Source organism: Palaemon carinicauda, chromosome 3 (genome assembly GCF_036898095.1).
Source record: "Palaemon carinicauda isolate YSFRI2023 chromosome 3, ASM3689809v2, whole genome shotgun sequence".
In the NCBI taxonomy this organism is placed as follows: Eukaryota; Metazoa; Arthropoda; class Malacostraca; order Decapoda; family Palaemonidae; genus Palaemon; species Palaemon carinicauda.
In genome coordinates, this window is record NC_090727.1 from 197010547 (window position 1) to 197024828 (window position 14282).

Here is a 14282-nt window from a genome sequence, read left to right on the forward strand (position 1 = left end):
TTTACAATTTCCTTAATGCGTCCCATTGGATAATTAAAGGGTTTAGCTAAGGGTTCCTTCAAAAGTACTATATCTCCAACTTTAAGCTCTTTATGTTGAACGGGCTTGTATCGGTCTTTTTTATTCACGGCTTGATATATCAGATTCTTCATTGTATATTTTAATAAGATTATGTCGTACATTTTGTAGTTTCAGTAATGATGAAGGAATCTGATCTGCATTGAATTCCGGATCGGTATCTGTTGGGCCTTGTAATTGAGGGATTATATTGATGGAAACCAATTCTCTGCCATGAATCAACATCTCCGGGGTAATGATTTCTAGAATGCTCTCTCCTGAAGAGTCCCTAAGCGACTCTTTAAATGAAAGTGGCCTTCTGTTCACCAAATGTATAGTTTTGTGAACAATAAAATCAAAATCCCAAAGGGGAAGAACATTATTGCGTATTGCTCCAAATAATAAGCGCTTGGTTAGTTTCACACAAGTCTCTACTAACGAGCCGAGTTGATTACATCCTTTGTAATATTGCTCAAATTTAAAGAACTTAATTCCATGTTCCTATAAATATGCATTAGTCTCGTAATCACTCAAGAAACTAGAGATCTGATTTGCACCAGCAACGAATTGCGATCCCAAATCAGACAGACATAAGGAGGGAATGCCAAATTCATATGTATGAAGTTATAATGCTCTAATAAATTCCTCTGAAATTAAATCCATACAAATTTTCAAGTTAATTGCCCGAGACCATAGACACGTAATACATAACAACCATACCTTGACAGTATTTCCTTGATCATTCTTTATTCTAAATGGACCCATATGATCAATGAAAATCTGCTTGTACGGTATGTTTTCAGGATTAATCCTGAACTCTGGGTAATGACTTTAATTTAGTTTAATTACCGTCTCATTTAATCTCTTACAAGTAATACAGTTTGACAGAACTTTCTTCACAGCCGAGTATATATGGGTAATGCAAAATTTTCTTCTAAGTTCTGCCAACAAAGGATAACAACCAGCATGCAAGAGCTTTGCATGTAATTCTTTTATAATCAGGGGAACCAATATACTATCCTTAGATATTAGTAAAGGATAGTTGAATTTGTTAAGATGTTGGACTTCCCTCAATCTTCGGCATTTACTCTTTACCCTCACCATGCCATCCGAATCAAGAAACAAGTTCAACTGTGCAACAATGTTAGGCAGATTCTTCAACTGCTTCTGTTTTGAGTGAAAATAATAAAAGACATCTGGGAAGTGAATATGTTGATCCCTGATTATAATCTGCCTACAAGCTTCTTCATAAAAGTTAAAGCCTTCATTTTCAACTTCAAAATGATCTAGAGCTGGATGTTTACTTTTATACTTAAATTTCAAAATGCTGCAGAACCTGAGCACCACCGCCCGCACTCTCACAGCCTTCTCAAAACTAGAAACCCTATTAAAAGAGAAAAGATGGTCCGAGCCCACATGCGGAGGTGAACAAGCACTACCACAATCTGTCTCAACTTTATGCACTAGTTTTGGTTTAAATAATCCAGGTATAATGAAAGACAGTGCGCTGTCACTACAGATCACATTGCTTTCGCTCTCTGTAATGAACTTAGGACCAGTTATATAGTTTGTTTTAATCAGCTGCCTAAAGGATAAAGGTCTGGTGATGCAGTCTGCTGGATTATCTTCTCCAGACACAAAAGAAAATCTCATACATGAATCCTCACACAGCTTATTGATATACTCTAACCTATTGACTATAAAGGGTTGCTTTTTTGTAGTTTGTCAAGTTTCAAGGCGTAAGACTGCAGCCAGGTCAGTACCACCAAACTGTCAGAGTAGACTTCGCATCCAACTATCTCAATAGGATCAATACAACCAAATCCTGAAAGTTCATTCTTCAAATCATTCACAGTTTCAACGGTTAATGCAAGAGCTTGTAATTCCAAGCTGGGTGTGGATTTTGACTCCAATTGTTTACTCACCAGTTTATTTCTTGCTAAAATAAAGTAGATCTTATTTGTATTTATGTTATACAGATACACTGCAGTGCCAAAGAGAACCTTACTACTATCAGCAAACCCAACCAAATTATATATGTCAGTACAAGCACCAAAATTCAGCGGGAACTCTACAGAAGGTGCAGAATTGGCCTGCTTGCAGATATTCTTCCATTCATTGATCAAAGGAGCAGTAAGCTTTTCATCCCAATCTAGTTCTGGTCTACACTGCAATCTGTGTAGGAACAATCTGGCTCGATTCAGTATAGGTCCATTGAAATTAAGAAGATCAAACTGTGAAGCCATAGTAGATAAAACTTGTCTTTTTTTTTGATGAATTTATATCCAGTTGTATGGGTTTTGTAGACAATGCATCACTCATTCGATCCCACTCAAGTCCCAGCAGTTTACTTTTTGTCGGAGTCTCTGTTTCCTGAATTTTGTCAATTTCTTTCTGTAATGACATGTCATTTGACAAAAACTGCTGAAGTGAAAACTTATATGGACTGAAAATATCCCCCAACGTTATATACATCCACAACAAACACTCCGACGTTTCTGCCGTAAATGCACAGTTGTCCATATAAGACAACTGATAAATGGTTCTCTTGAGTTTCATCAATGGAAAAGAATCATTCGTAGAATCCAGTATCAATATCTTGTATAATCCAAGCACTAATAATGCAGGTGAACATCTAAGTCCAAAAAGAAGTCTGCTATTCTTATAGCCAATAATTGAAAAATCTCCCTCATCAAGATTTCTAAACCACAAAAAAACGAAGGCGATTTTGGTCGACTTCCTCAAGACCTATATTGTTGAATGCCTTCTTTATATCAAAGCAACATAGTTTGCTTCCGAACCTCAAATTGACAATAGAAGTGGAGAGTTTCTGATTTAATGTTGGACCTGCATGCATAGTTTGATTGTGATTCATACTTCCTTTGTCACTCAAATTGGATAAGAACACAACCCTACATTTTGTGGTCTCACGATCAGGCTTAAAAATGCCCATAAAAGGCATGAAACTGGACTCTGGATGCACCTTCTTGAAATGATCAAGATTTTCAGTTATCTCAATTATACCAGCATCTGCTTGCTCTTTAAATACCCCATTTATCTGCTTCAGTTTATTATCTAAATTTCCTTGACATTTTCTTTGCAAGCCTGACAGTATTTTCTCTGATATATTGAAGTTATGTCCCAAAAGGTGAGAAACTCTAGGGTTCCAGAGTAATGGCATCACCAGTCTCCCTTCACTATTCCTTGAAGTTTTCTCTAAAACCTAATTGACCAACTGTGTATGGATTTCAACAGTTTCAGAGTATATTGAAGTCTCTCTATGTAATGCTTGGTCACAAACAGAATCAAGTATATCCTTGTCAATATCAACTAACCCACCGACTTCATCATCCTCTCCTTCCAAAACAAATGATTCATTTTTATTTTCGATTTTACCAAAATCTATATTAGATGTTTGATATAACTTAGCTTCTTCTGAGGGCAGGTAGTCTGGGGTTCTATTAGTTATCGAAACGTATGAAGACGACGAGACTTCAGGAGCATATGGTAAATGAGGCAGATCATGTAAAATAGTCTCAGTTGCTCCCTTTAACACTACACCATGAGGAGTTCTTGAATATATAGATTTCTCTCCGAATACAATTTTAGTCTCAGGTATGCAATAGCTGGATTTTGATCCCAAAATAAGCAGAATATCAGAAATATCTTCTGAACCATCCAAAAGTCTTGTATATGCAAATTTATATCCTCTTAACAGAAATCCATTCACAACTCTGTTTAACTTGGGAAGATTCAAAGTAATATTTATATTTGGAAGGCACAATGCATAAATGACTCTTGAATCCCTGTCAAATTTCATTTCCTCCTCAACAATTTTGGTGTCATAACTTCTAGGGACATTGATACCATTCACGGCAAGTTTAATACTCTCTCGTATGACTGGTAGATTCAATTTGCTGGCCAACTCTTCAGATATAAAATTGGATTGACACCCACTGTCTTTCATACAACGCACATTGGATCCACTTATGTTACACGTGAAGGTTAGAAGAATCGTATCTCACTCACTTGAGTTATTCAAAGCCTTTGTAATAGTAGTAATGTTATTCTGGGATCTTTCCGCAGGAGTTTTAGTCTTTGTGTCTTTCTTGTCCTTGTTTTTTTTCATGGTACTTTTTCTTGTTAAGGTCCAGATTCTTTTGACCAATGTCATTGGATTGATTTTCCCCTGGATGAGTGCACAAGTAATTCCAATGAAAACCTTTGCAATTTACACACCGATATCTAAATTTGTATCTGCACTTTTCAGTAGAATGTGATGCCAGGCCATATCTAGTACATCCATCGATACTCTTCAATTTGTCAACTTTGGAAACAGAAGAAATAAAGTTCCTACAATCTCTGATGTTATAGCTAGCCTTTTCTTGGACTGTGCTACACAAGGAGCATGGATAACATTTGGCAGTAACTCCACTAGTTCCCTCTGGTGTGAAGTTCACATTTATTGCCATATCCACAGAATGATCTGTTACTTTCACTTTCTTCTTATGGTGATTGTATCTTGTGCAGGCAGTGAAGAAATTATCACCAATCTCTTCAATTGAAGGCCATGTATGGTTAGTAATATTTATCAGTAAATCCTTGAACTTTTCATTCAGACCTGTCCACACAAAGTATTGCAAAATATAATCAATAGTAACATTCAACTTACGGACATTCTCTATTATACCTTTAACTTTGGATACGTATTCAAATGGGTCATCACATTTGTCAAAGTTTAGCTCAGATAGCTGCTTGATGGTGCTGATTTTCTGAACGTCTGGAGAAGCAAGTGCCTTTTCTAAGAGCTCCTTTGCTTTACTATATCCTTGGTTATGAGACTCCAAGGAATCTATATAAACAAAGGCTCTTCCAGTTATCTACTGCTTTAGGAGTAAAAGCTTTTCGTAGTCAGAGTATTCATACCTGTTGATAACTGCCTCAAACTGAGATAGAAATTTAGTTATGTCTTCGTTCTCTTGACCACAGTATCGAGGTAAAGGAGCCGTTGGTCTCTTCAAAAGGGGAAGAGCTGGAGTTGGGGGTGATGGTGTAGTCGGTACAGGCGATTGGAGCTTAAATAAAGACGAACTTAGTTTGACTTGATAATTTTCACAGGCCTCCAATTCCTCCATCAGTTCACTTTCGTTTTCTTCAGAACTCCATTTTATACCCTGTATTTGAAGATCCAATTCCTTCAAACGTGCCATGTTGTCAGTCAACTTAGACTCAAGTGTTAGCTTATCTGAAGCTTCAAGTAAGATGAACTGATCACGTCGATCAAACGACTCCGTAACAGACTTTCTTACAAACTTCCGAGAAGTTATTAATCTCTTCAGTTTAGTCATCTTGACTAATATATAAGTAACAATAACAACAGACCACAGTAAAACAATAAAATGCAGTACTAATACAAGCAGAAGTGTTTAAACAGTAATCACAAAAAGTAACTTAAAGTAATTTTTATGCAAATTATCACCATGTATTAGTGTGCTACTGTTGTTAACACACATTTGGGTTCTCTTCAAATGTCACCTAAAATGTGTTATATATTAGAGTTGGTATGTTACATCTTCAAGTAAAGTCTAAGTAAGTTAACTTTAAAATAGTTTATTCTTTAAGAACAGTGTTAACATCTCCATCACAGGAGTATAGCTGGTTTGGTCGGATGACCATTCTGTATGATATCGTAAAGTAAAATGATACAAATATCCAATTTCATACTAAAGTTTACATAGGTATCTCAGCATTTATGGAATTAATGTAAACACAACATTTATACCGGAAGATGCTTGTTCCGTTCTCACAGACAACTTCTTTCTCACGGGACTTGGTTTGTGTTTACTCTTCATGAAAAATGTTACATTGCTGAGGTTTGGCAATCGCATCCTGCATAGAATATGACTATGGCAGTTCTCACACTTCTCTTACTTCCATAATGACCTGTAGGTCATGTGTTTCAAACAAGTAATACATAATATATTACATTAGCTCGGTCAGCTACCTGAATTTTAATAATTTAACAATACGTCAAAATATGTTTACTAGGAGTGTGACTGGATATATATATATATATATATATATATATATATATATATATATATATATATATATATATAACTTTAGCCATAAGCAAATGAGGACGAATGTTCAAATAGGCACATTAAAAAATAATAATAATGCATACCTAACAAATATTGCCAAAACAAAGAAAAAATGCATGATAAATACAGATCACATATATGGTACATTGCTAGCAAACGATTATATGGTAACCCCCCAAAAAATACTGATATACATATGATTCGGTAACTTTGTTAAAGAATAGTTGTTACCCTTGTCAAAAACATAAATTATTATAATACGGTAACTAATAGAAATATTTGGTACCTTGGTAAAGATACAATTTTAGTGCACAAACACGAATTCCTGGTACGTACACGTACCACGGTTTCGTACATATATATATATATATATATATATATATATATATATATATATATATATATATATATATATATATATATATATATATATATATATATATATATATATATATATATATTTATATATATATATATATATATATATATATATATATATATATATATATATATATATATATATATATATATATATATATATATATATATATATATATATAGGGCTTATATATTTTATTAGATGCCCATAGATTCTGTTTTTTCAACATTCAGGCTTATATATTTTATTAAATGCCGAAAAAATGATTTATTTTTAATTTTTCTTTAAATGTTTTTTAAAATGCAAATGTTCTATAGTCTCTTCTATTACATATTACTAGCGTACTAACTGCTTTTCGTGCACAACACTTTTCCAAGACAATATTACTCCTTTGAACGAATGAAGGGGCCAGTTTCAAACGGCTTTAAACTGAATTAAATAAGGAGTTTTATCTGGACATGGCAAAACGTTCTGTTTGATCTCAATACTGTTACTCTTTAACCTATTCCAAACAAGGATGTTAACGGCGATAAATATCATCACCGTAACACTTACTTCCGCTAGTAGTATGTAAAAGCGACGTTCTTCATAAGTCGGTGTCGGGTGGTCCATCTCGGTCAATTTCATCAACCGCTTAGCCACATGTGCATTGTATGGGAGAGGTAAAGATGGAATTGTTGTTGACCACGTGAAGTTCGCGAAGTAGGCTCGTTATCTGATGATAGTCTTGATTCCATGCAACATATAATTCGGGGACGTCCTGATACAACCTTCTGCTGCAGCAAAGATTTGGGAATAGGACGTGGATCCGTCCCGGTATGATACATTGAAGCCGGCCTTGTCGTATCGTATCCACGAGCCGTTGTTCAGTCTGCAATTGAACTTATTATTGTCAAAGGGATAAAGCTTATCCAGACAATTTTCATTTGTGTGGGAGAGAGCACCGTCTAGCACTATACCTAACTCGCATGAATCCATTAAGTTTTTATGGAATTCAAATGAGTCAGCTGTACATATTTTTTTATCCATTGCGTCTGAACAGTGAGTTAATTGATTTAAGTCTTTAATGACCGTATATCTTTCCTTGTCTGGGGAAATCAGTATGTGTCCTGTCAAACTGGATATTACTGGATTTGAGTGATTCGTCATGAAAGTCGGAAATGGTGACATCCTGTAAGATTGCCAGGCATCGGAAGAATCAAAGGGAATTGTAATCATAATCCTTTGATTTTCAACGCTTACTGTAATTAGGCTGTAATAAAATTCTAACCTACGTGCGTCTAACAAAGGAATATAACCTAATTTCTCCCGTCCGTTCTCCACAATTAACGTTAAGTCTCTTATTGGCAACAAATTGGGGTGACAGTACACCTTTAGTTGCTAACGTAATAGCTTCCACATAGTCTTTTGATTTCTCAATGAAATGTGCAATTCTATTATGCATGTGGTCTATTTTTGAATCATAATACGTTAACGTTGCCAACAAATCCTGTACTTCCATAATCTGATTGATATTACTAGAATGTTCATTTACCAAACCCATAATTTGATTGATTGAAGCTAACTGATTCCTTAGTGCTGACATAATCAACTCATCTTCATGAGTCAAAAAATCAGTTTTCTTATTTTGATTACTAATCTTAAGACGATTGGAAATTCCTAAACCTAAACTTGCAATAGAACCAAAGATGTTTAGTGCAGCAAAAATAAACAGGTTACGTTTCTCAAGATTATCGTATCCTACAGTCCACATCAAAAGGTCACGAGCCAAAGATTCTGCCTCGTAAGTCTTATTTTGCAAGTCGTCAGATAGCATCTCTGCAACTTTCAGTGTAGATGCAAGCGAACTCTCTGTATTAAAAGGAAAATGTCTTCTATGCATTTCATTTAATGAAACAGCAAACCTTGAAATGGCGCTTTTCAAGCTAGTGATGTCATTCTCTGGGAGAAAAATTTCTTGCATACGCACTTCAACAACTACGTTACTTGATGTAATAAAAATATCTTCTTGTCTTTCAACTATAGTGCCATATTCAAAATCTATACTTATAGTTTTAGAGCTCATCCCACACGAGAAAAATGTCTGAGCGAACAATATCACTCCGGACAATAAAAACTTCATCTTGGTAACCTGTAACGAGAAAAATATATGTAATTACTCCAGTATTAAGAAAAAAAACTTTTAACATATAATGTAATAAAAAGAAATAAAAATCTTTCCCTCACTTCTTTCCCTCTTATTTTAATTTCTTATGTGAGCCAATGGTACGATTCTCTTATCAGTGGGTTGGGATACGTTTTGAACTCTAAACCTATTGGCCGTTAATGTTTCCAAAATATTAAATGGGCCTTCAAACTTAGGTGTTAGTTTATAATTGAGTCCTTTACGTACATTTACCTGTATGTATACATTATGACCCACGGTATATGTTTTCGTTGGCGTCGCTATTTTAATATGATTCCTTTTCATTATGATTTGTGATTCTTCTAAATTCTTTCGAAGGATATCAAAACGACTTTTGCTTGAATTTATACATTCTTTTAAAGGATTTGATAGATTAGCTGTAGGCGTTAATACATGGAAAGGCGTTCTAACTGGGGTACCATACAATGCTTCGTGCGGTGACATTTTTATTGATATATGATATGAATGATTCAGAGTACTCACAACCGCAGGTATTGCAATATCCCAGTTGGGGTCTGATCCCCCTAGTGTTACTCTTAATATATTTAAAACCTTCATATTTGCTCTTTCCACTAGCCCATTCGACTCTGGGTGATATATCATGGTATTTATTTTCTTTATGCTAAGGAACTCACACAATGAGGTAAGAAAGTGATTATTAAATTCTCCACTCGAGCCTGAGATTATCATGTGTGGAATTCCATGTTTACAAATGTAACACTCGTAAAACTTCCTAGCGCAATCAATCGCAGTTTTAGTTTTAAGCGCTATTAGTTCTGTATATCGAGTTAAAGCATCTACAATTACTAAGAGGTGCTTATTTCCTCTGTCTGACTCGTAAAATCCTGTTAATAAATCTAAATGTATCCTTTCAAAGGGTTGATTAGGCACGGGATAAGCCCCTAGGCTGACAGGTGTTTTCGTATGCCCTTTGTTTTCCTGACATGTGCGACAATTAGCTATGTGTTTTTTTTTATATCTGTAAGCATCGTATGCCAATAAAACAATGATTTTGCTTTCTGTGACATTAATGAGAACCCCGGGTGTCCATGTAATGGATTTGAATGCAACCTATTCAGGACAGTGGAAATAAGTGAAATTGGTACAACTACCTGGTCGTTAGTTACATGTGGTGTATTGCGGGTTTTCCTTGTCACGGTCCTACACAGAATATTGTCTTTGATTATATAATTCTGCTGCTTATACTTTATATATTCCTTACCATTATGATTGCCTTTCAAAGCATTTATAATTTTTCCTAATTTCTGATCTTTTCTTTGCTCAGTCTGTAATAATTCAGCACTCCAGCCGAAATCTTCTTGTTCAGATATCGTTTTAACAATAGGCATGGATATTGATATATCTATTAATTCAGCTAAAGCCTCCGTACAAGATGACACGGGGTTGCGTGATAATGCATCAGCAATGATATTTGCTTTCCCAGGTAAATACCCGATTCTCGCGCCAAAGTCTTGAATGATCAAATGCCACCGAGTTCGTTTGGGGCTGTGGCTGAAGCCTTTAAAGAAGTCGGTTAGTGGTTTATGATCAGTAAGAACCTTAACGGGATAACCTTATATTATGAACTTAAAATGCACTAGTGAATTAACAATAGCTAGCCCTTCCTTGTCTATTACTGCATACTTACTTTCGGAAGTTCTCAGTTTTCGAGAATAAAAAGCTATCGGGAAAATTTGTTTTTCATATTGCTGAAGCAATACCCCACCTACTCCTAAGTCTGAGGCGTCTGTTGCAATGAAGAATTCCTTACCAAAGTCCGGAAATTTTAAGATAGGAGAACTACACAGTTCATCTTTCAAGGTATTAAACGCCTGTTGATGCTGCTCAGACCATATGAAATCTACGCCCTTCTTTGTAAGATCAGTTAAGGGAGCGGCTATTATTGAATAATTGCGTATAAAACGCCTGTAATATCCACTACAACCCAGAAATTGCTGTATTCCCTTGACAGTAGTAGGTATGGGAAAGTTACGGATAGCCGACAACTTATCATGGACTACTTTAAGACCTTGGCTTGACACCATAAAACCGAAATATATTCATTCTGTTTTGAAAAATTCACACTTACTAATCTTTACCCTTAAGTTATGTTGTCTTAGTCTCTGTAGTACTAGTTCTAATTTACGTAGATGTTCTTCTAAGGTGTTGGAAAAGATTACAAGGTCGTCCATATAGGCATGCAATATATCCCCTAGCAAGTCTCCAAACACTATGTTAATTATTCTTGTAAATGTTATGGGAGCACAACGTAAACCAAAGGGCATCCGTAAAAATTCATAATGTCCCCTGGCTGTGCTGAAGGCTGTGTATGGGATACTATCTTTTTCTAATGATATCTGGTGAAAGTCTTTAAGTAAGTCCAAACTGGTAAAATATTTATTCTGACCTAACAAAGACAAAATATCGTCAGTGCATGGCACTGGGAATCGATCAGGGATCGTCTCCTCGTTTAGACGACGGAAGTCTATGCAGATACGCCATGTTCGATCTTTTTTCGGTACAACTATTAATGGAAAATTATAAGGGCTGTTCGATTTCCTAATGACTCCTTCTTCTAGCATTTTACCTACTTCATCATTTATTTCATTCTGGAATTTCATAGGGAATCTGTACGAGGGTACATAAATAATTTTCTGCTTGTCCTTTAACCTTATTTGATGCTCGATCACATCTGTTTTTCCTAAGGATCCATCCGTAGTGGAAAAAACATCATGATATTTAGTTAAAAGTCCAAAAATTTTCTGCTGAATTTCTTCGTCTTGAATGGGTTTATTGATTTTATTTTTAATAGATTGCAAAAGGGATTCATCCGCAACTGATTGAGCGTGATTGATTTCAGCAACGGTAAGAATATGATGTTTATAAACTTCTACATCCAAGATATGTTGATTTTTGTGAATTACTAAAGTGGTATTTAAATGATTACAGACTTCAATATTACATTGTTGATGTGAGCCTACTGTATAGATAGCTTGTGTGACAGACAATCCGTTAGTTTTCAAAGTATCGGAAAGGATTAATATTTCAGATCCCGGTAATGTTTTCTTTACTTGCACTATTAAATTCGAAGGTACGTTTGGCTCGATAGATTGCGTGCAGGATGATATTACGGGTGAACGAGAATTCTGTTGGGTCGCGTATATTATTTCTTTATTAGTGAGACAAGTTATTGGTTCTTCAACGTACGTCACTGTTTCATTTGTCGTCTCCTTTTTATACAAAACTGATTTTAAGGTATTAGAAGACTTATAGAATTTTCCTTTGATATACACGCCGTGCTTGGCAGGGGCTAAGATAATGTTTTGTTTTCCCATTGATGGGTATCCTTTAATTACAGCTGGATACATATCAATGTTTTGTACAACAATAAATGTATCGGCAAACATGCGCTTACCGACCTTGAACTGAACATGAGTTACGCCTATTGCATTTAATTCATTATTTCCTATACCCGAGAGTTTTACTCCGGATTTTTCTATTGGAAAGTTCGAAAACAACAAATGATGTGTCCTCAAATCCATGATATTACGTGGACTACCAGAGTCAAAAAATAATGTAAATGATCTGTATTCTGAATTTACAGCATATAATATTGGTCGTAACTCATTTTGGCTTATTATTGTATGAATTTGTTGCAAATATACGGGAGCATGTACTGATTTACTTAATTCGGCCGTGTGTTTCATAGGAAAATCTATTGCCTCACAATGATCTGATAAAACATTAAATTGATTATTCAATACTACTGATGTTGACATGAATGACCTTGACCCAACATCACTCTCTTCCCCACTGGAGTTAATTATGTGGTATTTGCTTTGCTCTGCACATTCTGAAAATTAGTCTGACCTTGCGAGGTCTGGTTTGACGACCCAGGATCAGCGTTATTCGAAGAACTGTTTGTTTGTTTTGGATTCTGAACTACATTGACGTTTGGCTGTTTCTTCTTATTGAAATGAGGATTTTTCTTTTTATTTCCATATGGAACTGACTGTGGAATTGACTGTGTATTTCTAGGATTCTGTTGTGTCTTACGCGAGTAGCACTGACTATATGAATGAGTCGAACTATTATGTATCGAATAGAATTTCGTTCTGCAGTCCGCAATCAAGTGACCTTGACGTTTGCAATTATAACACGTCATTCCCGCAACTTGACTATTATTAACTACATTTACTTGTTGTGGCTTTAATTCATTTTTTGCAAAAAACTTGGGTTAACACGGGATCAAGATCAGGACACTTAGACATGTGTTTCTTTATCTGTTTATATACATCCAATTCCGTACTTGCTGGCGTTAACATTTTATCAAAACACCGCACTAAAGCTTCAGGCAACATAAGTGTCATACAAGTTAAATACATTAATCGTAAAAAATCTTTCACGGAGATGTTATCTCTAGTAACCCAAGTGGAATTACCTAAAATATCTTGATATTCATTAAGCCTATCGGCTATGAGAGCTGCTCTCTCAATAACATTAAGCCGAGTCATAGTGGCTTGATTAAGTGTATTTCTTAATGTTAAAACTACATCCAAGGCTTCTTCACCCCCATAGACTGCACGTAGCCTAACTTTGAAATCATCCCAGGTAACTGCTTCTTGAAATGAAACACCCCTTAAATACGCACTCGCATCTCCTTCTTTTAAAGTCTATAAAACTTTTAGCTTCTTGTAATTGTACAAAAGGGTCTATGATTTGTTTGGCATTTACTTAAATGGGCATCGACAGATGAAATCCATGACTCCACATTCTGAGGCAAAAACCCATTAACCCGACCCTGAAAAGGAAGTATTGCAGAGCGAGCATTTACAAGTTTCACAATAGGAAGGGGGTTACCATGTCCTGCTGTTGGGTTACTCGGTCCAGGGGATGGGCTCACAGGGGGCGTCATGTTTACGGTATTTCTTTTCCTATCTCTACGACCCCTTGCAATCCTATCAAAATATCTATATGAATACAGACATCCACTGCGTAAACGCATAAGCACTAAATGATAAAGATTATGACAAAATTTCCCAAAACAATGATACTAATACAAAGATATTTCCCGAGAACTTTTGTAAGATAACGGAATACAAAAATATTTCCCGAGAATTTCTGAAAGAAAACGGAATTAGCACACAGAGAAAAAAAAATTCTAGACGAGAATTCGAAGTTGAACACAGTTTCCTTTAATGAAAGAAAATTGAAGATTAGTAAACAACTCACCCCAGTAATAATGGACTATCGACTCGTGGTAACTACACCTCACTGCTCAATACTGAAATGAATAAGAAAATTGTACTTAGCTTCGGTTTATATGGCGTTGTGTGATGTCGTCATTTCCTCTCTCTCTCTTGAAGTTTGGGTGAATGTTTTCGGTCCGATTTCCATTGAATGTAGTGCTTCCTGGATATGTTTCTTCAATGTTTTGTAAACGTTGAATGTCAGTCCTTGGTTTTCTTAAGATGTTGATTGAAGATCCAGTTCCTCAGTTTGTATAACATTCATTTGTTGGTATTAAATGTTTCATTTCTTCGGTGAACAATGATAC

The 14282-nt window shown here is 35.5% G+C and overlaps 2 protein-coding genes across 2 annotated transcripts; both read right to left on the reverse strand.

The window, feature by feature from the left end:
• Positions 1–1754: 1754 nt before the first annotated feature.
• Positions 1755–2303, reverse strand: LOC137636373 (uncharacterized). Its single transcript, XM_068368789.1, has one exon. The coding sequence runs from the start codon at positions 2301–2303 to the stop codon at positions 1755–1757; it is 549 nt and encodes a 182-aa protein (XP_068224890.1).
• A 455-nt stretch (positions 2304–2758) lies between these two features.
• Positions 2759–3238, reverse strand: LOC137636380 (uncharacterized). The gene has a single exon (XM_068368792.1). It carries the CDS (start codon positions 3236–3238, stop codon positions 2759–2761), a length of 480 nt encoding a protein of 159 aa, XP_068224893.1.
• Between the last annotated feature and the right edge of the window lie 11044 nt (positions 3239–14282).